The sequence below is a fragment of the Saimiri boliviensis genome, chromosome 3 (assembly GCF_048565385.1).
Source record: "Saimiri boliviensis isolate mSaiBol1 chromosome 3, mSaiBol1.pri, whole genome shotgun sequence".
Taxonomy (NCBI): Eukaryota; Metazoa; Chordata; class Mammalia; order Primates; family Cebidae; genus Saimiri; species Saimiri boliviensis.
In genome coordinates, this window is record NC_133451.1 from 127,731,666 (window position 1) to 127,754,740 (window position 23,075).

General features: G+C 33.3%; 1 protein-coding gene across 5 annotated transcripts in view; it reads left to right on the forward strand.

Moving 5' to 3' along the window:
* Positions 1–23,075, forward strand: part of FSTL5 (follistatin like 5) — a 790,158-nt gene that overhangs the window by 47,616 nt on the left and 719,467 nt on the right. For all 5 annotated transcript variants that reach the window (XM_074396781.1, XM_039479107.2, XM_039479105.2 and 2 more), the window contains one exon: positions 3,533–3,674. In XM_074396781.1, coding sequence (XP_074252882.1) covers positions 3,549–3,674 — 126 coding nt within the window. In that variant the 5' untranslated portion in view covers positions 3,533–3,548. The remainder of the gene's footprint in view (positions 1–3,532; positions 3,675–23,075) is intronic.

Genomic DNA, 23,075 nt, shown 5'->3' on the forward strand with positions numbered 1-23,075 from the left:
AGCTGGTCCTTTTTGCTCTATTCTTGGGCTCGATCTTGGATTTAATATCTTCTATCCAGATGTCTTATAAACAAATATTTACCTCTTAGAAAAGGATTAGGCTATACATCAAAATGACAAAAAAAAAAGTGGGGGGGAATGGGTTGCAATATTTTGCAAATCAAAATATTTAGTTTGCTCAGGTTAGTTTTCAGAAGCTTTGTAGCACTGGAGGAAATACAATTACATTCAATATTATCAGAATGTAAGGAAATATGATCTTTATTTTATTCTGGAATGCAGAATGACATTTATGCATTCGTATATTGTTTAGCAGGTGCCAGGCTATTTGCTAGGCCCAGGTGATATAATGCTAAATAAAACAAAAATGAAAGCAAACAAATATTGGAAGGCTGAGGCAGGTGGATCCCGAGGTCAGGAGTTCAAGATCAACCTGGCCAAGATTGTAAAATCCCGTCTATATTAAAAATACAAAATTTAGTTGGTCTTGGTGGTGGGTGCCTGTAATCCCAGTTACTTAGGAGGCTGAAGCAGAGAATTGCTTAACCCCGAAGGAGGCGGAAGTTGCACTGAGCCCAGATCGCACCACTGTACTCCAGCCTGGGCGACAGAGCAAGACTCCATCTCAAAAAACAATGCAAAACTGAACAAACAAATAACTGCATTAACAAAGTTTAAAGGAGAAAAAAAGACATATAACCTAATGGAAAAGACCAACATATTTCAAATAATCATGGTTATGATTTATAATTAGATCTCTGAAATGAAGGAAAACTCATCTATGGGAATGAGTAACTAAAACAAGCAACTCAGGGAAGGGATTCTTGAGAGAGATGTTTTGATGTCTGCAAGTTTTCAGGTGACCCATGGGATGGGGGGAAGGGCCATATTTGAAATGAAGAAAATACCTTACAAAAGCCTTATAGCAGAGACTGGCAAAATAAGTTCAAAAAACTTAATGAAGTTTAGTGTTGCTGGAGGTGTTATCTATAGGGAGAGAGAAACACATAGAGCCCAGACACTGGGAACTTATCAGCTAGGTCAGGACTTTTGTTTTTTATCTTCAAAGTACATGAAAATATATGAAAGTTATTAATGAGTGCAATAACGTGATCACTCAGGCTCTCACGTGGAGAATGGATTTAAGATACATGTATAGAAATGTGGAAGGCTAGCAAGGATGTGGTTGGGGCTGTTTTGGTGAGAAGTGTCTTGACAACTGGCAATAGAGTGGGGATGGTCAATTTGAAAGGACAGTCAATTTGAAGTTTGGGAATATATTAGAAGGTAAATATAAAAGAATTTGGTGATTGTTTAATCTAAAGGATAAAGGAAAGATATCAAGGGTGTTTCCTTGGTTTCCAGTTGAAGTACACAGATGAATAAAAATCTGGAAATGTGTGGCGTTATATGAGGGTATGCATACTATGAAGAGCTGCTTTGGAAACATGAAGGTGGAGCTGCTAAGTAATCGAACTATACCAATCTAGAGGTAGAATCTGAAGCAATATATAGGTATAATAAAGACCTGAGATAATGCTGAGGTAACCTGGGCTGAATGAATGAACCAGGAAGATAAGTGGCTAGCAATGAGATTTGATAAACCACAATATTTAATGGCAAAATAAGGCAATAGGCTGGACCTTTCAAAGGACTGAGGAGTTTTTACAAATTCTACAGAAACAGAAGAGACAAGTGTTTTGAACATCAAAGAAAGTGACAATTTCCTCAAAAAAGAAAAAAAGAAAAAAGAAGGAATGACCAACATATGTCTTATATGTCTTGTAAGAACTGGATTAGGTGTGCCCAGTGTAGGGTGTGTATGTGTGTGCGTGCGAGTGCGTGCAAGTGTGTGTGTGTGTGTGTGTGTGTGTATGATTGTGGTGATTAGCCTTGAGAAAGTTAAAAGTCACTTTAATGGCATGATGAAGTCAGAAGCATGACTGAATTAACTAGGGTAAGAAAATTGATAGAATAATATATGTAACTATTCCAGAAATTCAGAAAGTAGAGGAGAGAAATTATCTTAAAATATAGGCCATTTCAGCCTGTCTAAAGATGGAAGAAAATAATTGAGAAAGAGAGTTAAAATTCAGTTAAGAGCCAGACTCAGTGGCTTATGCCTGTCAACCCAGTGCTTTGGGAAGCCAAGGCAGGAGAACCATTCGACACCAGGAGTTCAAGACTAGCCTGGACAAGATAGTGAGATTCTGTCTCTGCAAAGTAAAAATGAAAAATTAACTGGCCCAGATGGCACACACTTGCCATTCAAGCTACTGGGGAGGCTGAGGCAGGAAGGTCATTTATGGTGCCACTACACTCCAGCCTGTGTAACAAAGGGAGGCCCTGTCTGTAAAACAAACCCAAAACACAGCATAGAGCAATGCTAATTAGCTGATTAAGCTTCTCAAGAAGTCAGAATAACAGATTGGCTTCAATCGGAGAAGGAAAAGCTCCTTTGGGTCACAGTAGGGAAGGCGGTGTGTTGACAAAAGTGATAAAGCGGAATATACCTGAACTCAAAGCTTAGATCTGTACGTTTGGAAAAAAGTTAGTATTTATAAAATAATGAGTTTATGGCATTTTACAACTTATTTATATCTGAAAACATAGAGAGGCTGAAGTAGACATAACATTTTTAGTTTAATGTAACTGTAAAGCAATTTTTTAGGAAATGCCTTTTTAAAAATTGAAAAAGTGCATTAACAACTAAATATAATTCACCTGCATAACTTCTGTGGTACTCAGTGAATTTATTAAGTGCTGCCTATCCTAGGCTATCTTATTAATTCCTCATCAGCATTTACCAGTGAATTATAGTAACTATAGGTCTATTAAGATTTATTCATAAAATACACTCAATGAGAAGTTCAAGATTTATATATCCATAATTGTGTTCTGTACAGATAATTAGAAAACTAACTATAATGCAATATTTTCTCTATTTCCCCCTTTTCCTTCAACCTGTTTTTTATCAGCTCTTTTCTTACTACATTTTTTTTTTTTTTTTTTTTGAGACGGAGTTTCGCTCTTCGCTCTTGTTACCCAGGTTGGAGTGCAATGGTGTGATCTCGGCTCACTGCAACCTCCACCTCCTGGGTTCAGGCAATTCTCCTGCCTCAGCCTCCTGAGTAGCTGGGATTACAGGCATGCACCACCATGCTCGGCTAATTTTTTGTATTTTTAGTAGAGATGGGGTTTCACCATGCTGACCAGGTTGGTCTCGATCTTTTGACCTTGTGATCCACCCGCCTCGGCCTCCCAAAGTGCTGGGATTACAGGCTTGAGCCACCGCCCCCGGCCCCTCTTACTACATTTTTATCAGTCCCTATATTTCTTCCCATTTCATATTTTGTATAGCGGAATGAAAAGAAAGTATTTATTGTAATCAAAGGAATAATCAGTATTTGGAGACACTTACTTCTCATTTCAATTGGTAACTACCAGCAAGCTTTGAGTAAATATTTCATGATACATGTTTTTCAATATACAACTTATTTTCTCTGATTACTTGCAATTTTAATTTTGACAGGTGAAAACCAACAAGGATGTTTAAGAGCTGGTCAGTGGTCTTGGTTCTTGGATTCATTTTGCTGGAGTCAGAAGGAAGGCCAACCCAAGAAGGAGGATATGGCCTTAAATCCTATCAGCCTGTAATGCGACTGCGACATAAGGTAGAGTCAGTTTTCTGAATCTGCTTATAGTGCCTGCCAATTATAAACTGAGCTATTAGCTTTCTGGTTTATTATTCACTTAGGAGCACCTATTTCAGAATATGCCTTCAGTAGTTTACATATTATTTTTAAAAGGCATATTTTAATACATGAAACGGCAGTAAATTTGGAAATTTACAGTTTTGAAAACTGACTACTCGACAAAAAATATAGGTGGCCGATTAAAAATATAATTATTAGAATTTACATAAAGTAATATTTATAAATTTATAAAGCTGTACATGTACCAGATAATTTCTATTACTCCCATATTAATTGTGATTGAGAAGATTTTAAACTAAAAAAAGTGTTATGTTTCATGATTAGCCATAAAGATAAACAAAAATATATCTACACCATCTGCAAATATATAGGTTGGCAAATAATTTGCTTCCATTGACATTATTAGAAATTTTAATTCCATCAAAAATCATAATACGGGGTTATCTAATGCTAGACAAATACTCCACTTCTTATGTTAAATGTTTTCAAGTATAAAATAATCTGATATTTAGACATACAATAAATTATAAATATTAAATGCTTACAGTAAATTAAACTAGTGTTTTATTTTAATAGCAGTCCATGATGCTGAAAATAATATTCTCAACTTTTTTATTAAATCACAGAAAATTTTATAACTCACTTTTGAGATTTAAGAAAGTAGAAAAAAACACCAAAAATAACATACTAATCGTAGTAGAAAACTTTATATATTTGTAAAATTTCTTATTCAACGTGTCTATAAGAAAGACATTTGAAATAAACACATATATTTTTCATTGGAATTGAGATATGCATTTTCACTGCATATATTTTTGCTGAAATTCTTTGTAAGTATTATATATTTTGATAAAATAGCCAACCTTTACTGGGCCTTTTGTGTAGCAGACATTAAGCTAACCTCTTCAACATATTATCTGAGTTAATCTTTAAAACAACCTTATGAAGAAGTAACTGTTTTCATCTTATAGAAAATAAATTAAGTCATAGAAAGATGAATAAATTTTCTAAACTCACACATTTATTAAATATATTAATTGGGATAATAGAAGGATAGGTTTGGTAGCCAACAAAAATGGAAGTATAATGTGAAAATACACTTTAGTGTCAAAAAGTATTGTAAAAGATCAATTACATGTGAAAATAAGTAAGTTTTTAAAGTTTCTAGTCTTGACATAGGCAATTGGAGAATTGCCCTTCATCTACTGCCTTTTGTGAGCTAATAATCAGTTTATGCCCATCCAAAGTTTAGAAATAATAACTGCTGTATTAATGTTCTCAGAACACATTATTAATACAGCAATTTGATACACAGTGTTTTGTACTCATTAAATGTTTATTTTGTGCTGTTTGTCTGTTCTAAGTTATGTGTCTTGAAATGAGGAATTATGCTTTTCTTTCATATCCTTTTATTTCTGGTGCCATGAACATAAGAGACACTGTTTAATTAAGTTGATGGCAGAAAAATGACAGGTAGAATGCATGACGATGCTTTTCTGAATGCTCCCTTGCTAAATGTAATACCACAAGTTTTAATGTGTTAGCATGTACCTTTATAAACAAACTATTTTTAATTAAGTTTGAATGCCAAAGAAAAATATATGTGTTGAGATTTAAGAAAACTTTAAAGAAAAAAAATAACACACTGGGTTAAACTTGTTTGAGAAGCACTAATACCTACCAAAAATCATCTAAGTCACCTTCTAATATTTTCTATATCTGCGTGTCTTTACTGCTAAATAGTTAGAAATAATATGTGACTGTTGGCATTCAAAAGCACAGAGACAGAGAATGCCTGGTCATACACAACTTTCAAACAACTTTGGACAGAAATGAGATTAAGTTATGGAAGGCATTTGGTGAATGTGTGTGTCTGTGTGTGTGAGAAAGTGGATATTTGGCTGGAATGACAAGGGATTCTAGGTTGTACACGTCCCTGTAAAAACCCCATCTTATACTTTGTACTTATTGTCAACCCTTACACTCAGACCTCAGAAATTACCTTCTTTTCTCTGACACCTTGAAGATTGTATCAGAGCTTTTATTTTTGTTTGTGCCAATCAAGATTAGGATCCCAGAAATTTCTGGCCTTCCTTTTCCCACTGATTCCTATTATGAACCCATTGGGTCCATATATTACATTATTGGTGAGCCCTTACTAAACCATGATTGAAAACCGAAAGCCATAAGCCTTACCTGTCAATTTCTTTGGTTTATTTTCATCCACAAAACTCGACATCATTTGTCAAGACATCTACTTTACTTATTTTTTAGTTTGTTGGATGTTTTCTTTCATTAGGATGTTAACTACTTTTCATTTTGCCCCAGAACAGGGATAGTATCGAGCAAATGGTACACATTCAATAAATATGTGGTGAATGAATGACTTTATCAGATGGCTATAATAAGACTGAAAACAAGACAACATATATATCATATATACATATATATTTGTATTTATATAATTAATTATTAATTAAAATAAGTAAAATTTATTTTCCTGTGGCTTATCAGAATAAAATCAATAGCACAGTACTTCAAATTTTAAAAGTAAATTGTTTTAATAGCACTATATAAATTAATTTTCTCTTACTCAGTTTATGCCCATCCAAAGTTTAGAAATAATAACTACTGTATTAATGTTCTCAGAACACATTATTAATATAGCAATTTGATACACAGTGTTTTGTACCCATTCAATGTTTATTTTGTGCTATTTGTCTGCTCTAAGTTATGTGTCTTGAAATGAGGAATTATGCTTTTCTTTCATATCCTTTTATTTCTGGTGCCATGAACATAAGAGACACTGTTTTTGATTTTTCAACTATATGGATTAAAGTGCAAAACTGTAAATACTTATATTTTTGTCCGGAAAAGAATGCAAAATCCATTTGGACTAGGTTTTGCTAGTGTTAAATATTATTTATTGACTAGAAAAGTATAAAATGAGTAATACACAAAATAGATCTTCAGATCTGAGAAGCCATATTTTACATTTTTCCTAAAAGAGTTTCAGTACTTGGAATCTGAACAAATGCATGTATAGAACTCATTTTTACCAAATATTTGTGTGCCGGCCATATAATGAATTCAATTTTGGAATCAAAAATGAAAATATGAGACCTATTTGTCAGATTACATTGAAATATTGTAGATACAAATGTAATTGTATGCAGGTATATCATTTACAACTGTATATAAACATAAATGTAATTGAAAATTTGTCTGTATATTGAGATAAAAATGAATGATGCAACAATCTATTATGCTAATTATAGAAATCTTACTTGTAATCCACAGATAAGGAAGGAAGCCGATCACATTTTATCCCATACTCAACAAGCATGTATGGAACATCATGTGTAGAAATTCATTCACAGTCTAGAATTGTAAAATACGATTACCAAGTCCAAATCCCAAAAGTGGATTTTATTTATCATTTTAATTTATTCATTATTTAAAAATAATGAACAAGAGAAAATTAATTTATATAATGTTATTAGAACAATTTAAAAATTTTAAACATTACATACCTACGTCATGCTAGGTGGTTTCATATACACTAATTATTGTAATTTATATAATAATCCTGGGATATAGGGAATATTATTCCTGTTTATTCAGAAAAGTAGAGTAACTTTCTCAAGGACAAGAGAGAACCACAGAACTAATGAGGTCATTAAAGGCAGGTAAAAGCAAAGGTAGGCCAGACATAGAGAAAAAAAAAGAGGCCAGAATAATAAATAAAAAAGATAATACTAAAGCAAAATGTCATTGACCTCAAGGAGAAATACCTTAAGTTCGTTTCATTTATTTCTCTTGTTTCTCCATAAGCACGGCCATAGAATCCCCATATCCATATCCGAAATGAAATGTCTTCTCCTGATGGTTGTTGCAGTCCTCATTTAGGGCAACTCACAATGAAGACTCACTAGGAAGCAATACTTAACCATCTTAATTCCAAGTCTGTGACCCAGAATCTGTGTGTGAGCACAGTGTTGTAACTCTTGATAGCCTTGTGCGTTCCTGAGAAAGTTCCTTGGACACTCCCAGATTTTAAGCTGTCTTTAGAATTAGTGTACTCAGAGCAGCCGCGACGAACTTGAGTTAACATGTCATCAGGCATTCACTATACAGCAGGTACTCTGGTACCATACATTAGGTTACTTAATTATATGAATTACATGGCATAAGTGATGTTATTGCTATTTTGTAAATGCGGAAACTGGAGTTCACAGATATTTACTAATTACTTAATGTCACAGCTGGAAAGCCAGACAGCAGTATTTGGAAATGCACAGTCTAAATAACTTAATAGAGGTTACAGAATGAGTACTTTTGTAGTAATTTGGCCTGTATCCCGTGTATTTCCTGTTCTCCCCGCATTCTGCTCATGTGATAGTAACTCAGGCTTACATGTCTTGGCCCTTTTGTGCTTGGATAGGACCCACGTGTCTAGTTCTGGCCAACGAGCAGAAGTGCCATGCAATGCCTCTGGGCTGAATTGGATCATAATTCACATTGGATCACAGTTGTAAAACCTTCCAGAACTCTCTTTTTTTCTTAAGCATTGCAAACAGCACCTGTTCAAGGTGGGGGCAACTGAAGTATTCCAAACTGCCTAAATAACTACGATGAGTGAAATGTCCTGGCAATTAGAGATGGTCATGGAATAAGAACTGCAGGGAGTTAAATCCCTTTATCTTGTAAATCATTGTGATTTGGAAGTTGTTCGTTATGCCATTAAAACCTTAGCTTTATCTGCAGTCAAGACAGAACTAGTATTTAAGCCCGCATTACAAACGCTATGCTTTTCTTCTTTTTTTTTATTTTTTTATTTTTTTTTATTTTTCAGACAGAGTCTCTGTCATCCAGGCTGGGGTGCAGTGGCGCAACCTCTGCTCACTGCAACCTCTGCATCCTGGGTTCAAGCACTTCTCCTTCCTCAGCCTCCCAAGTAGCTGGGATTAAAGGCAGGCACCACCATGCCTGGCTAAATTTTGTATTTTTAGTAGAGACTGGGTTTCACCATGCTGGACAGGCTGGTCTGGAACTCCTGACCTCAGGTGATCTGCCTGCCTCAGCCTCCCAAAGTACTGGGATTACGGGCGTGAGCCATCGTGTCTGGCTCTGTTCTTCTTTTTCTTTATCATTTTGCCTCCCTGTTTCATTTATCCTATTGGCCTTTTTAAATTCTCATTTCTCCACTTTTCCTTTCTTCTCACTACTTGCTTGATCATAATTTTCTATCCCAATTTAATCACCAGATATATTTATAATGATGTAATATGTATGTATTAATATTTCAGCATATTAACATGTACCTAATTGGTTGCTGGTAAATCCTCTTGAGGTCAGCAGCATAGCTTACAAAGGTTTTTCTTACCTGCGGTGCTGATCACACTGCTACATTGTTTGCTGATGATGATAATCAAAGTCAGGCTTGAGGGGATATCTTATGAGGACAGACAAGAGTGTTCTTTGAGTATACCAAGTGGGACCACTTAAAGTCCTTAAAATGCTTTTATCTCTATCTAACCAGAGACTACTATATCCAAATTTGTAGTGCAGAGCTACCCTTGCAAATCTAAATTGACATATGATTCCCTTACTTACTAAACCAAAATGATTTACTTACTAAATCTGTGAAGGTAGTTACTGAGCAAATAGGGCAAAGAGTGTACATTTAGTAATTCCTGAGAGGGTTGCTATGTACCATGGTACAATATAATTCAAAGGACTCCTTCGTGGGATGTGATTTTTTTTTTCTTAACTTTTGGTATTAAAGGAGTAAGAGATGTGGATTGGTAAAGAGTGGCAGTAGAGAACTCTAGGGAAACAGACAAACATTAAAGAAAACATCAAAACTTTGACTGCTTAGAGGCTGTGAACCTTCAGGCAGACCCAGGAGCATTATTTCCTGACTGAGAAAAAAATTTGCTATCCCTTCTGAAATATGTGATTTTTGGCAGCATTATTCAAGAAAGGTCCTTTGAAATGTTAATGTATTTTGCAGAGGTCAGGAAGCAATTTGGACCACCATCTGAGAGCAAATATGTTCACGGTGAGAGGAGTTAAAAGAATATTAGTTAAAGAATTAATTAACCAAATAGTAAGGATTATACCAATTAATATATTGCTATGTTTATTCTGTATATACCAAAAAGGCTGAATATTGTTGATAAATCTCAGAATTTTTTTCTAATAAAATAAACTATGTTTGAAAAATATATTTTTCCTGACAAATAAGATCTCATTATTAACTAACACCATCCTATCCCTATTTTTGTTATTGTACAAGAACTATTGAAGGATAATTGAAAAAATCAAAGTCCTAGGTTAAGAAGATGAAAGCACACGTAATAGTTCCACATTTTTTGTAAATGGGAAAAATTAATCTAAGAAATACCATTTGAGTTTCAACAAAAATGCTTTTTTAGTCATGTAAGAGGCCTAGGCAAAGCCAAATCACAAAGGTGTTTGTAAAAGTTTCAGTTATGCAAGATGAATAAGTTCTGATATCGAATGTACAGCATGGAGGCTATAGTTAACCTTACTGTATATTTGAAGTTTGTTAATATGGCAGATCTTAAGTGTTCTCACCACACAAGCACACGAAAAGAAAGGAAATAGTAAATATCTGACTTAATGGATATGTTAATTGATGGTGATGATCATTTCACAACGCATGTGAAACATCAAGTTGTACATTTTAAATATATACAATTTTCTGTCAATTTTACTTAATAAATCTGGATGGGGGAGAAAATATTAAAACCAAAATTTTTTCTTTTTTTAAATTAGAAATGCCCTCTACCAGCCGGGCGCGGTGGCTCAAGCCTGTAATCCCAGCACTTTGGGAGGCTGAGGCGGGTGGATCACGAGGTCAAGAGATCGAGACCATCCTGGTCAACATGGTGAAACCCCGTCTCCACTAAAGATACAAAAAATTAGCTGGGCATGGTGGCACGTGCCTGTAATCCCAGCTACTCAGGAGGCTGAGGTAGGAGAATTGCCTGAGCCCAGGAGGCGGAGGTTGCGGTGAGCCGAGATCGCGCCATTGCACTCCAGCCTGGGTAACAAGAGCGAAACTCCGTCTCAAAAAAAAAAAAAAAAAAAAAAAAAGAAATGCCCTCTACCTAGATTTCCAATAGGCTAGATGCTTTTTTATTGTTAAAATTATCATGCTAATTGCCTGAAAGGAACTCTGTATTATAATGATGATTCTGTTGACAAGGGGTAGGTTGTTTATATTTGTTTTTTCTCCTGAGCAACTCTGTCCTCCTTTTATCTTCCAAGCTTTAGTCAGGCAGGGAAAAATCTAAGCAAGTTTGTTTCAGTGAGTGACTGAATAATATCAAGAATTGTGAAAGGTCTGAGATTTTATCCTCTTTGCAAACTCTTAAGATAGCCTGTCACACATAGTTTCATGAATAGTGAGAGAAAACAAAAGACTCCTGGGTCAAAGACAAAGGACAGTTCATTCTTCACAGTAGTAGCAGTAGCCAAGGTGTCATTTGTACTTATTTTGTAAGCCCGGTGTACACAGGGCAATGCAGGTGACACTAGTGACCACTATAGAGTATGTTACCCAAGAAGACCTGTGAGTTGAAGAACACCATGTATGAGCATGTCTGTTCTTTTGCTCTAGAGAAAGACATTTTCTTTATCATAGGGGACAGTATGTGTCATTGCCTTTGTTCCAAATGGCGATACGATTTCTGTCTTACCAGGTGCCAGTACAGTAGCCTTTTGCTTCAGAGAGAGACATTGTCTCTATGTTCCAAGACTTTGTTATACAAGTATCCTTGAACAGAGAGATAGTCCAGAACAGATGGAGGTTAGTATCTCTGCCCACAAGATGTGCAGAAACGTTAATGGAGAACTGGCTACCAGTACACATTAAGAGTACCACTTACTACGTACTCTAGGTCATAATTGCCACTAAATACATTTGTTTAAGGCCAAAGCTAAATGCTGTGTGGACGGAGTTAATCTGAAAACCAGGTACTTGTTTGTAGCTTCATTCTACTTTTTACCTAGTTTTGTCCTTTTAAGAGTTTTAAGAAAATACAAAATTTTGTTGACCTTTGAATGTGTTATTTGCATGTTTATTGCTTCAAAACAACTTTATTTGCTATTCTAGAGAAAACTGGCATTCAATGGACTGAATTGCTTTGCAGGTAAATAAAGGGATATATCTGACTTCTAAAATTCTCAAGATGAAGACCTACTACAGAAAATGGACTTTTGATCTTTGACAATGAATTACCAAAGCAATATTATTATCATAGATCTATAGGTGGTATGCAAAAACAGTTACTCTTTTATACCTCCATGACCCTACATTAAAATATTTAGCTTAAAACTTTAAAAGTAACTTGGCAAAATAGAGCTGCTTTCCTTTGCAAGTTTGAAGTTTTGAAATGCTAAAAATGTGTTGCATCAGCATTCTATTTAAATCTATTCAACACAAATAAGACAAAGTAGGCAAATAAAGTCAAATGTATATAGTATATTAAAGCCAAGCTTGTCAGGAATCCAGAACACTCCAATTATGTGCCAACCTTTAGCACATATGATATTTTCTACCACCCAAATATGAAATTTCAAGTGACCTAAAACACAATACAATACTTTTTCTTACCCTATTCCCTCTCTATATTTACATACATATATATGTTATATATATATATATATATATATATAACTTAATAAAATAGAGCTATATAGAGAGCTCTACTTTATATACATATTATATATATAATTATATATATATATATATATATATATATATAATTTTTCAATAGTTGAAAAACGACATGGATTTATTTTTGTTTCCAGGAAGAGTCACTGACTTTTTACAGATAAAAAACCATCAGAATATTAGGACATAGGTGAGTTAAGTGGGTTACTGTTTATTTATTTATTTTTTTTTCTGTTAGACTTCCAAAGTTTTTACCATTAGATTTCTTTGACCTGTCTCACAATTTTTGTGGAAACAGTAATGCTTAGCTAAAGAAAAACAATCAACACACCCAAATCTACGTTAATTAAGCACTTTGTGCTTCCACCTATTCAAAAAATAAAATATAGGCCTGGTTGTTTTCAAGAGGCCTCTATGTGGATACTCTAAACATGTATATGTAGGAAAAAGGGTTATGAGTTAAAAATAGGTGAATGAAGTAAAGATATGTTTTCTAATCATTGATATTGATCCATTGGCAAGCTGGCATTTGCTGTTACTACTTCAATGTGTGAATTAATGATAAGTTATTTTCTTCATGTTTTATTATGAAAAATTCCATTGTGGCTTCAATTACCAAAGCTCTGTGTCACAAATATAAAGAAATACTCTGGTTTATGAACTTGACATTCAGCATGTTTAAGAGAATAAAAAACATTCAATATATAAGCCACAACTGAAAGGGTTTTATTTGTAACCAGTATTACTTATTGTGTTATTTCTTACCTGAGTTACTTTGCATAAGAACTGAGTATTATAGGACATTAGAAATATTTCTTCTGTTTAAAACAATATATAATACAGATGGGCCAATACATGGTGGCTCATGCCTGTAATCCAAGCTCTTTGGGAGGCTGAGGTGGGTGGATTATTTGAGGTCAGGAGTTTGAGACCAGACTGGCCAAGATGGTGAAACCCAGTCTCTACTAGAAACACAAAAATTAGCTGGGCGTGGTGGCACACGCCTGTAGTCCCAGCTACTTGGGAGGCTGAGGCAGGAGAATTGCTTGAACTCAGGAGGCAGAAGTTGTAGTGAGACGATAGTGTGCCACTGCACTACAGCCTGGCAACAGACTGAGACTCCATCTCAATAATAGTAATAATAATAATAATAATAATTAATAATACAGATGGGAAAACTGAGAGCCTGAGAGGCAGAGATTTTTAAGTTGATAGTGACACAGCCAGGTACTTTTCAGCCGAGAATATAACCCGGAATTTCTGTCTTCCAGAACAGTTGTTTTCCTTTAAGGCTCTCTCCCCAAATTAACACTTTAAGTTCAGCTTTCAGCAATAATAAAAAAAAAATACATTCACTCATTGTTTCAGCAAATATTTGTTAAGTACCTCTACACATGAAGTACTGAATAAAACAGTTCAAATCAAGTTCTTAAATACACTTGCACTGACTGCTATTGAAGCAAACATCTCCAATGAATTGACTGAAAACACACTTCAAAATCTTATTTAGATGTGCAACAGAGAGGTAGTTCTTCAGGGAGAGCCAACGCAAAGTTTGCTTTATAGGAGGTAGTCTACAAGAAAATAAATGCAATTGACTAAGTATGTTTGACAGACTAGGTACAAGAGAAGCATGCTTAGTCTAAGACGTTGAACTAGCCACTTGGCTATCTGAAGGTGATTTTGTGTTTATCACCTGTGTAGGTTAAAACTATGGTCCCTTTCAAAAGTGGGTCTGTCACTCATTATACAATCAGTAAGTAGAAACACTCAGCACTAAATATCTATTACCAACAGGCTGTCAAAATTGTGCTTGCTTATGTTACCAGAAATACCAGCAGTGTGGTTTGTTTTCTCTGGAGTTAAGGCCTCTTTTCTCTTTCTCACTGCTTTTTAAAAAACAAACAAACATTATTTTTAGAAAATTTTAGGTTCACAGCTAAATTGAGCATATTACAAAGAGTCCCTCTATACTCCATCCTCCACCCATGCACAGCCTTCCCATTATCAACATGCTGTAACAGAGTGATACATTTATAGTCAACAAACCTACATTGAATACACGTTATCATCACCCAAAGTCCATCATTGACAATGGGTTCGCCCTTTGTGTTGTATATTCTAGGGATTTGGACAAAAGTATAATGACATGTATCCACCACCATGGTTTCATACATTATAGTTCCACTGCCCTAAATATCCGTACTTTGCCTCTTCATCTTTCATTTTCACCGAATGTTATAGAGTTGGAATCATATAGCATATACCCTTCTGAGATTGTCTTCTCATTTAGTAATATGCATTGAAGTTTCCTCTATGTATTTTCATAGTGCAATAGCTCATTTGCTTTTAGTGCTGAATAATACTCCATTTTCTGAATGTACCACAGTTCGTTTTTACATTCACTACTGAAGGGCATCTTGGTTGCTTCCAGGTTTTGGCAATTATGAATAAAGCTGCTATAAACATCCCCATGCAGATTTTTCTATTGACATACGCTTTCAGCTCTTTTGGATAAAACCAAGGAGCATGATTACTGGATCATATAGTCAACATATGTTTAATTTTGTGAGAAACTGCCAAACTGTATTCTAAAGTGGCTATACAATTTTTCATTCCCACTGGCAATGAATGAGTGTTCCTATTGCTCCGCTATCCTCAACAGCATTTGGTGTTATCAGTATTTTGGATTTGGGCTATCCAAATAGTAGATGATGTAGTTTTAATTTGCAATTCCCTAATGACCTGTGATGTTTAATATCTATGAAAATAGGAAACGATTTTGTCAATCATCTGTCTTTGATGATAGACAATTGACAAATGATTTTGTCAATTGTCTGTCTTTGACGATGATGTCTGTTCAGCTCTTTTGTCCATTTTGTGACTGGGTTATCAGTTTTCTTTTTGTTGTGTTTTTCAGGTTTGTTGCATATTTTGGATAACAGTCTTTTATCAGATATGTCTTTTGTAAATGTTTTTTCTCAAACTGTGGTTTACCTTCTCATTCTTTTGATAGTGTTTATTTCTATTGTAGAAATTTTTAATTTTAATGAAATCTAGATAATTCTTTCATGGACTGTGCCTTTATTGTATTTAAAAGGTCATTACATACCAAAGGTTATTTAGATTTGCTCCTACATTATCTTTTTTTCAGTGGATCATAAATTTATTATGTTTACATTGTTTATCTATATATATTTTTATTGTGTTTTAGGTTTTGGGGTACATGTGAAGAACATGCAAGATTCTTGCATAGGTATATACATGGCAGTGTGGTTTGCTGCCTTCCTTCCCTTCACCTATATCTGGCATTTCTCCCCATGTTATCCCTCCCCACCTCCCAACCTTCTATTATCCCTCCCCTAGTTCTCCCACACAGACACCAGTGTGTGATGCTCCCCTCCCTGTGTCCATGTGTTCTCATTGTTCAATACCCACCTATAAGTGGGAACATGCAGTGTTTGATTTTCTGTTCTCGTGTCAGTTTGCTGAGAATGATGGTTTCCATGTTCATCCATGTTCCTACAAAGGACACAAACTCATCGTTTTTTATGGATGCAGCATAGTATTCTATGGTGTATATGTGCCACATTTTCCCTGTCCAGTCTATCATTGATTTGCATTTGGGTTGGTTCCAGGTCTTTGCTATTGTAAACAGTGCTGCAAGGAACATTCCTGTGCATGTGTCCTTATAATAGAATGATTTATAATCCTTTGGATATATAACCAGCAATGGGATTGCTGGGTCAAATGGAATTTCTATTTCTAGGTCCTTGAGGAATGTCTAGGTCCTGTCTTCCACAATGGTTGAACTAATTTACCCTCCCACTAACAGTGTAAAAGTGTTCCTATTTCTCCACATCCTCTCCAGCATCTCTTGTCTCCAGACTTTTTAATGATCTCCATTCTAACTGGTATGAGATGGTATCTCAATGTAGTTTTGATTTGCATTTCTCTAATGACCAGTGACGATGATCATTTTTTCATATGTTTGTTGGCCTCATATATGTTTTCTTTCGTAAAGTGTCTGTTCATATCCTTCTCCCACTTTTGAATGGTAGATTTTGGATATTAGCCCTTTGTCAGATGGGTAGATTGCAAAAACTTTTTCCTATTTTGTTGGCTGCCGATTCACTCTAATGACTGTTTCTTTTTGCCATGACAGGCATAACTTTGTTATTTAAAAGTTTTTATATTCTATTTTAACAATAAAATTTATAAATGATTTATTTAAGTTAATGCTGAGAATTTCAAATTTGATGCTGTTTTAAACAGTATTTTTATACTATAGTTGGGCATTTTAAACACTTTAATATTTCTTCAATTCAATTATTTTCCTCTTTTCTTAAATACTTTGGATTTATGTAGACACTTAGTGTGATATAGTTAACAATAACTTATTGTGTGTTTCAAAATAGCCCAAAGAAAATATTTAGAATGCTACCACACAAATAAATGATGAATGTTTGAGGTGATGACTATCCTATTTATCTTGATGTGATTATTAAGTGTTGTATGCCCTATCAAACTATCACATGTGCCAGAAATTTATACAATCATGTCTTAATTAAAAACTTGAAAGAGAAGAAAAAAGATCTTCTATTTAATTATCCTTAAGTTGTATAGTTTTGTTTTGCATTTAGTTCTATGATCTATTTAGACTTAATTTTTCTGAAGGATTTAAAGTGTGTGGGTGGATTTTGTTGTTGTTGTTTTTGCATGTAAATGTGCAGTTGCTCCAGAAACATTTGTTGAAAATACTTTCTTTGCTCGGTTGTATTGCTTTTGCAACTTTTTCCAAGATAACATGGTTTTATTTATTTATGGACTCTCATTATGTTCTAATGATATGTTTGTCTGTTTTTTCACCAGTACCAGTCTTATTTATTGTAACTTTATATTATAGTAAGTTTTGAATTTAATATTTCTAGTTCTCTGATCTTCTCTTTCAATATCGAGTTCACTATTTTGGGGGTTTCACCTGTCTAACCTTTGAATAAGTTTAGTGATATCCACAAATAACTTTCTTGAGTTTTGACTGGAATTTCATTGAATCATTTTGTGTTAACTCATTGCATCTGAATCATTGTTCGTTCAGTGGACAGCCCAGATGTTAAATGCATATTCTCTGGGTCTTGAACAACACTGTATATTTTTGTAAAATACATCAATACATAGATGCATGAAGATATAGAATGTTATCATCCCTTCAAACATTTCTCTCAGGCCTTTTCTCTGTCGATCTCTGCTTCCATTTCTTCTAGGGCAATTAATGTTTTGATTTTTTTTTTTTACCATGATATAATTTTGTCTGTTTTAAGATTTTCTTGTAAATGGATCATACCAAATAGCAGATTTATATACTATGTTTTTGACTCAGAGCAATATTGAGATTCATCTATGCTATTTTGATTATCAGTAGTACATTCCTTTTTATATACCTAGTTAGAGGAATACTACCCAGTGTAGATAACAGCACTTTTCGGTTTTTGGTTATTTTCTCTTCAGTTCATTTTACTATGATGGAGACCTGATTGGGATTCTGATAAATAAAGCTGCTCTGAACTCCTCATGCGATATTTTTGTGGTTATTTCAGATTTCCTTGGATCAATACTAGGATTGTATTACTGTTTCATAGTGTAGGCATTTTTTAAAATAAGAAACTACCAGAACTTTTTCTATAGATGTACAATTTCACATTCCGAACAGCATTGTATGAAATTTCCAGGTGGTCTACATTTTTGGCAATATTTGCTGTTTTGGTCTTTTAAATTTCAGACAATCTTGAGAGTGTGTAGTATTATTCATTGTAGTTTTAATTTAGTTTTCTTGTTAATTAGTGATGTTGAGCTTTTTCTTTTGCATTCTGACTTTTCATAAATTTTCCTTTGTGAAGTGTCTACTTGAATCCTTTGCCTATGTTGTAAATTGTTTTTCTTTTTCATTTTTAAGTTGTTGAAGTACTTTATTAATACTACAAAGGATATATAATTATTTTATAGAAATACTTATTTTATATCATTGTAAAATTCTAAGGTAGTTAAAGCTACTGTTTTTCCACTTTAATGTAATTTTATAGAAAACGATGTTGATTATTGACAATAAAAGGGTCATAGTTGGGCAGAAATTTTCAACATTTAATAATAAAATAATTCAAAGTTATAACTTGCCACAGATACATATTATTATATATTTTATTGAAATGCACTTAAATATTACATATATACATATAAACATATATATACACAAATATATATATATATACACACATCATATTTATTTCATTAATGTTTCATTGCTTAAAAAAATAGAAATTTCTCTCATCTGTTGCAGTCAACTTATCAGCCATTCAGGATAATCAGTTACACCCAATTTAAGATTTAAAACAGTATATTCATAATATATTATATGTAGAACTCATTTCTCTGAGAAGATGAACTATACTCAAACTAGAAATTACAAAGATGACATTGAAAAGAGTAAATTAAATCCCTAGGAAAAGCAGTAGTTAAAAAAAGATATAACTGTTGTAATGAGAAAACATCTCTTGCTTTATCATCTTATAGTTTAGATTTTAACAAGTCATAAAAATAAACTATTATTTCATATTAAAGAATAAAACAACAAAGGGTATTCAGTCTTACTGAGTTCTACATTTCTGTCAGTGTAGGTGGGTGGCAGGTGTTAACAGAGATTCAATCATGTTTCACTCATTGCATCAATTTCATTTCATCAACTGAATATTGTTAACTTTAAAAAATTGTTGTGTTAATCCTATAACTTTATTTTTTATTTGTAGTTATATAGGAGATATATATGAATACATTTTAGAACCTATAGTAAGCTTGTTTATACTTACGCAAAATTATTTTGGAAAAAAAATAAAGCTACATCATTTGTCCACAACTATTTTTTTCCTTTGAATGGGGAACACACATTAGCCAAGTTATAGTGATACTAAGGGAAAGCGTTTGTAGGCATCTATGAGTCACTGCACCAGATTTCCAGTTTTCATTCTGTTTTATGTTTAGCTTTAAGGTTACTTGGGTATGCCCAAGAAATAATAAATGAAAGTGCAAGACAAACAGAAGGTTGAGAAGCAAGCCCTCTTGATTGCCTACTCCCACTTCACTTAAAGCATTTCTGATTGTATATCTAATACATAAATAATATATTATTTACATTTATAAATTGTAACTCATCATACATTTTTTTTGGAGGAGAATATTTTGATTCCTTAAGAAAACTTAAGTTATTGAATGATTGGTCTTAAGATTCTGCTGCGGCAACCTAGTGATTTGTGAATTTTGATTTCAAATGGTTTTTAGCTAGTTCCATAAATCAAGTTGGTCTTTGAAGGATTAAGACTGGCATGACAAAATATATTTTTAAAAATTGAGGATGATTCAAGCAAATTAAATATTTGGAGACATTATTTCATTAATTTATAAAACTACTACAAAAGCATCACTGAAATTTAAAGTTGAAATGTAGCTTATCTGGCCACAAGGGTAATATCTTCATTTTACTAGTGAAAACTTTAGGTCATTATATGCATGTGTCTGGGTTGCTACAATCAAGTAGTGGTAGACTTGAAAATAAAACTCTGGTCTTCTAACAAAATGTTGTCGGGGACTTCACACATTAGGGATTTTTTTTTTTCTAATGTATTTGTTTAAAATGCTTGATCGTAGTTCTTACCCATGTAACCTATGTGTATATTTTAAGTACAAACATTTCCACCACTAGCATGTTTCTATCAATTCTACTACAATCAGCTCCTATATATTTTTTCAGAACATAATGTTCTAAATAAATACATGTTCTCCAACAGTAAGTACAATTGCATAAATATATGTTCTCCAAAAGTAAGTACAATAGCATTTAATTCTTCCCATGAAATTTCAGCCATTGTTTAAGTCCATCATTATAATGAAAAACACCCTCTTTAAAAGCATAACTAAAATTGGTTTATGTGCTAGAGTTAAAAACCCGTTGCTCTGCCCAGTGTCCCTCTCTTTGAAAACCTGTTCCTCAAGATTTTATGAATTTTTCTTTTGATTGATACAATAAAGTCCCTTATTCACCTCCCAGGAGTCGCCATTCATTGCTCCAGAGAACATTATTTCTGTGAAATGTTCTACTGAAAAAGGATTCTAATGGCTAAGTCATTTGGAGAAAACTGCATATTATGCTTCTGTGGAAATCTGCAATGCACAAGAGCATATTAAAGTCTGAGAAACATTATAAACTTTGCTTAACCTAGAATTTCCCAACTAAATGGACTATAGAAACTTTTGAACACCTTCTTATATTCTGGGAAACACAATTTGGGAAAATCTGCTCTGGTAGCTTTAAAATTAACTGTTGCTATACATATCAGCAGACTTGGACTCTGTTGAAACCTACAATGTTAAAGATTCTATTAAATATCATTTTATAGTTATAAATAGTGAAGTATAGTAAACTAATTTTTGCTTTTTTATTAATCTAGATGTCAAAGTTTTTTTTTTCTAGTAAGAGAATTTTTTTTTTTTTAAGGATTGTAATATAGAATTTAAATCATGTGTTGGCCATGTATATGAAATGCCATTTCTGAAAATACTGCTGTCAGTACCCAGGCTGTATGAGTAAAGAAAAATGTTGAAATAGAACAATGTTTAAGTTTTAATTGAATTAATTAATTTATTTCCCGCTTCTTCCTCTGAGGCAAAATTGAGGTAATATAGGTATAGTAAAATGCTTAATTGTATACTTCACTCCATATGTAGATTTGAATATATTTACAGTGCCACCACTCAGATGATGACACAAAATGTCTCCTGTAATTCAGAAGTTTACTCTTACCACTTCTGATTAATTGCTATATACTGTTGAAATACCATCTTCTGAAGGCACTTAACCTTATATTTTTCACTATGAATTAGTTTTGCCTTTGAAATTCATATAAACAGAATAAACAGAATCCTACAGTAGGCATTCCTTCACATCTGTTGTTTTATTTTTATTATATTTTTTGCTTAACATTGTCTGAATGTTGCAGAAAACTATTGTTTTTGTTACTCTGCAATGTCCCATTATTCAAAATTCCTTATGCAATTTATTATCCACTCTACTACGGATGGAAATTTGGGTTGTTTCTGGTTTGGCGCTGTTATGACATTCTCGTGTATGCCTTTTGTTGGGTATTATATAGTCATTTCTCTTGGAGTATAGTTTTAGGTCATAAAGCTGACATGTTTAGCTTAAGCAGGTAATTCTTAAGAGTTTAACAAAGTGTTTCTGCCAGCATATTTGTTTCTATAGAATATATCAAAATGATTCTTAATAATAATTTTAATTTTAGTTTTATTTTGTCTACTTAAAAAAGATGAGATGTGAGCAGATGATATATTATTGCTGCTGCAGCCAAATGTTGAGCAAGATGCAGAATGATTTCATGACTGAATGTTTATAATCTAAGTGAAAAATACTAATATTGAGTCTTTAAAATTTCTTATAAATTTATTTTTGAATGTTTTATAAAACGTGAATTAGTATGCAATACCTAATTTAGAGCAAAAGTCATTCTCCAATTGTGAATTTGCCCCAAATAATAAACAAATCACAGAAATTTGTGGTTTAAACTTTTCTTAAAGACATTTCCCTCTTTTGATATGTGAGGAAACTTAGTGATTATCAGTTTAAACTTTTAAAAGCTTTTGTATAAAAAATACACCAAAGATTCTAACATCTAATTATTTTATATAAAAATAGTCTCTTGGATATGGCATTTTATATTTATATTTTTTTAAAAGAAGGAATTTGAACTATCTTTTCTCTCTCCTAACCCCCTTCAGGATTGTCTTCAGTATTGCTTTTTTTGTAAGATTTTCTGGTAATTAATAAAATAATATTTTACTGTGGAAGCATTCATTCCTTCTGGTAGAGAGTATGCCACTGGAAAACATAATAACTTTATCTCAGAGAAATGTTGGGATTTCCCAACAAACATTTCACCTGCTATCTAGTATTTCTTAAGTTAGTTAAAATTTTCCAGAAGTGAAAAATTAGCTCAAGATCTGAGATTAGTATAGCGTTTAAGAAATAAAGGAAGCAAACACGCAAAAATAAGCACTGCCGTGTTTCAGTAGTTCTTTGTATCAGTCGGAACACCAAAGTCTTATTTGGCCATGCTTCTCATTTGCCATTTTAGTTTATCTCAGTGTTTACTGACACTTGATATTCACTTTGTCCTGTATTTTTCTTGTAGTTTCATTATTATTAATTACAGACAATTGCAGAATCTAGGAGTTTATTTAAGTTACCTATGTTTATAAGGTATAAGCCTCTACAGCACTGAAAGACACAGGCTCAGCTATCTTTTGAATTATGTGCTGGTTGTTAGAATTTTTGAGTTTCTAGATAAAGCTAATATAGCTTACTTCTTCTACTTATCAAACATTAGGAAAATGATCTCAAAATGAGTTACTTTCAATGTTGTGTTATTGCTATTCTGAGGACTGTAAGTCGGGTGAAATAATTTCTAGCAGCAAAATGATCATCTGTTGGGAAATTTATCTCTTACCAGTTATAAAAAAGAACAAATACTACTGACTCCCAACAGAAAACTTATATTTAGTATCATCATGGTTAAACATTATGTAAACTT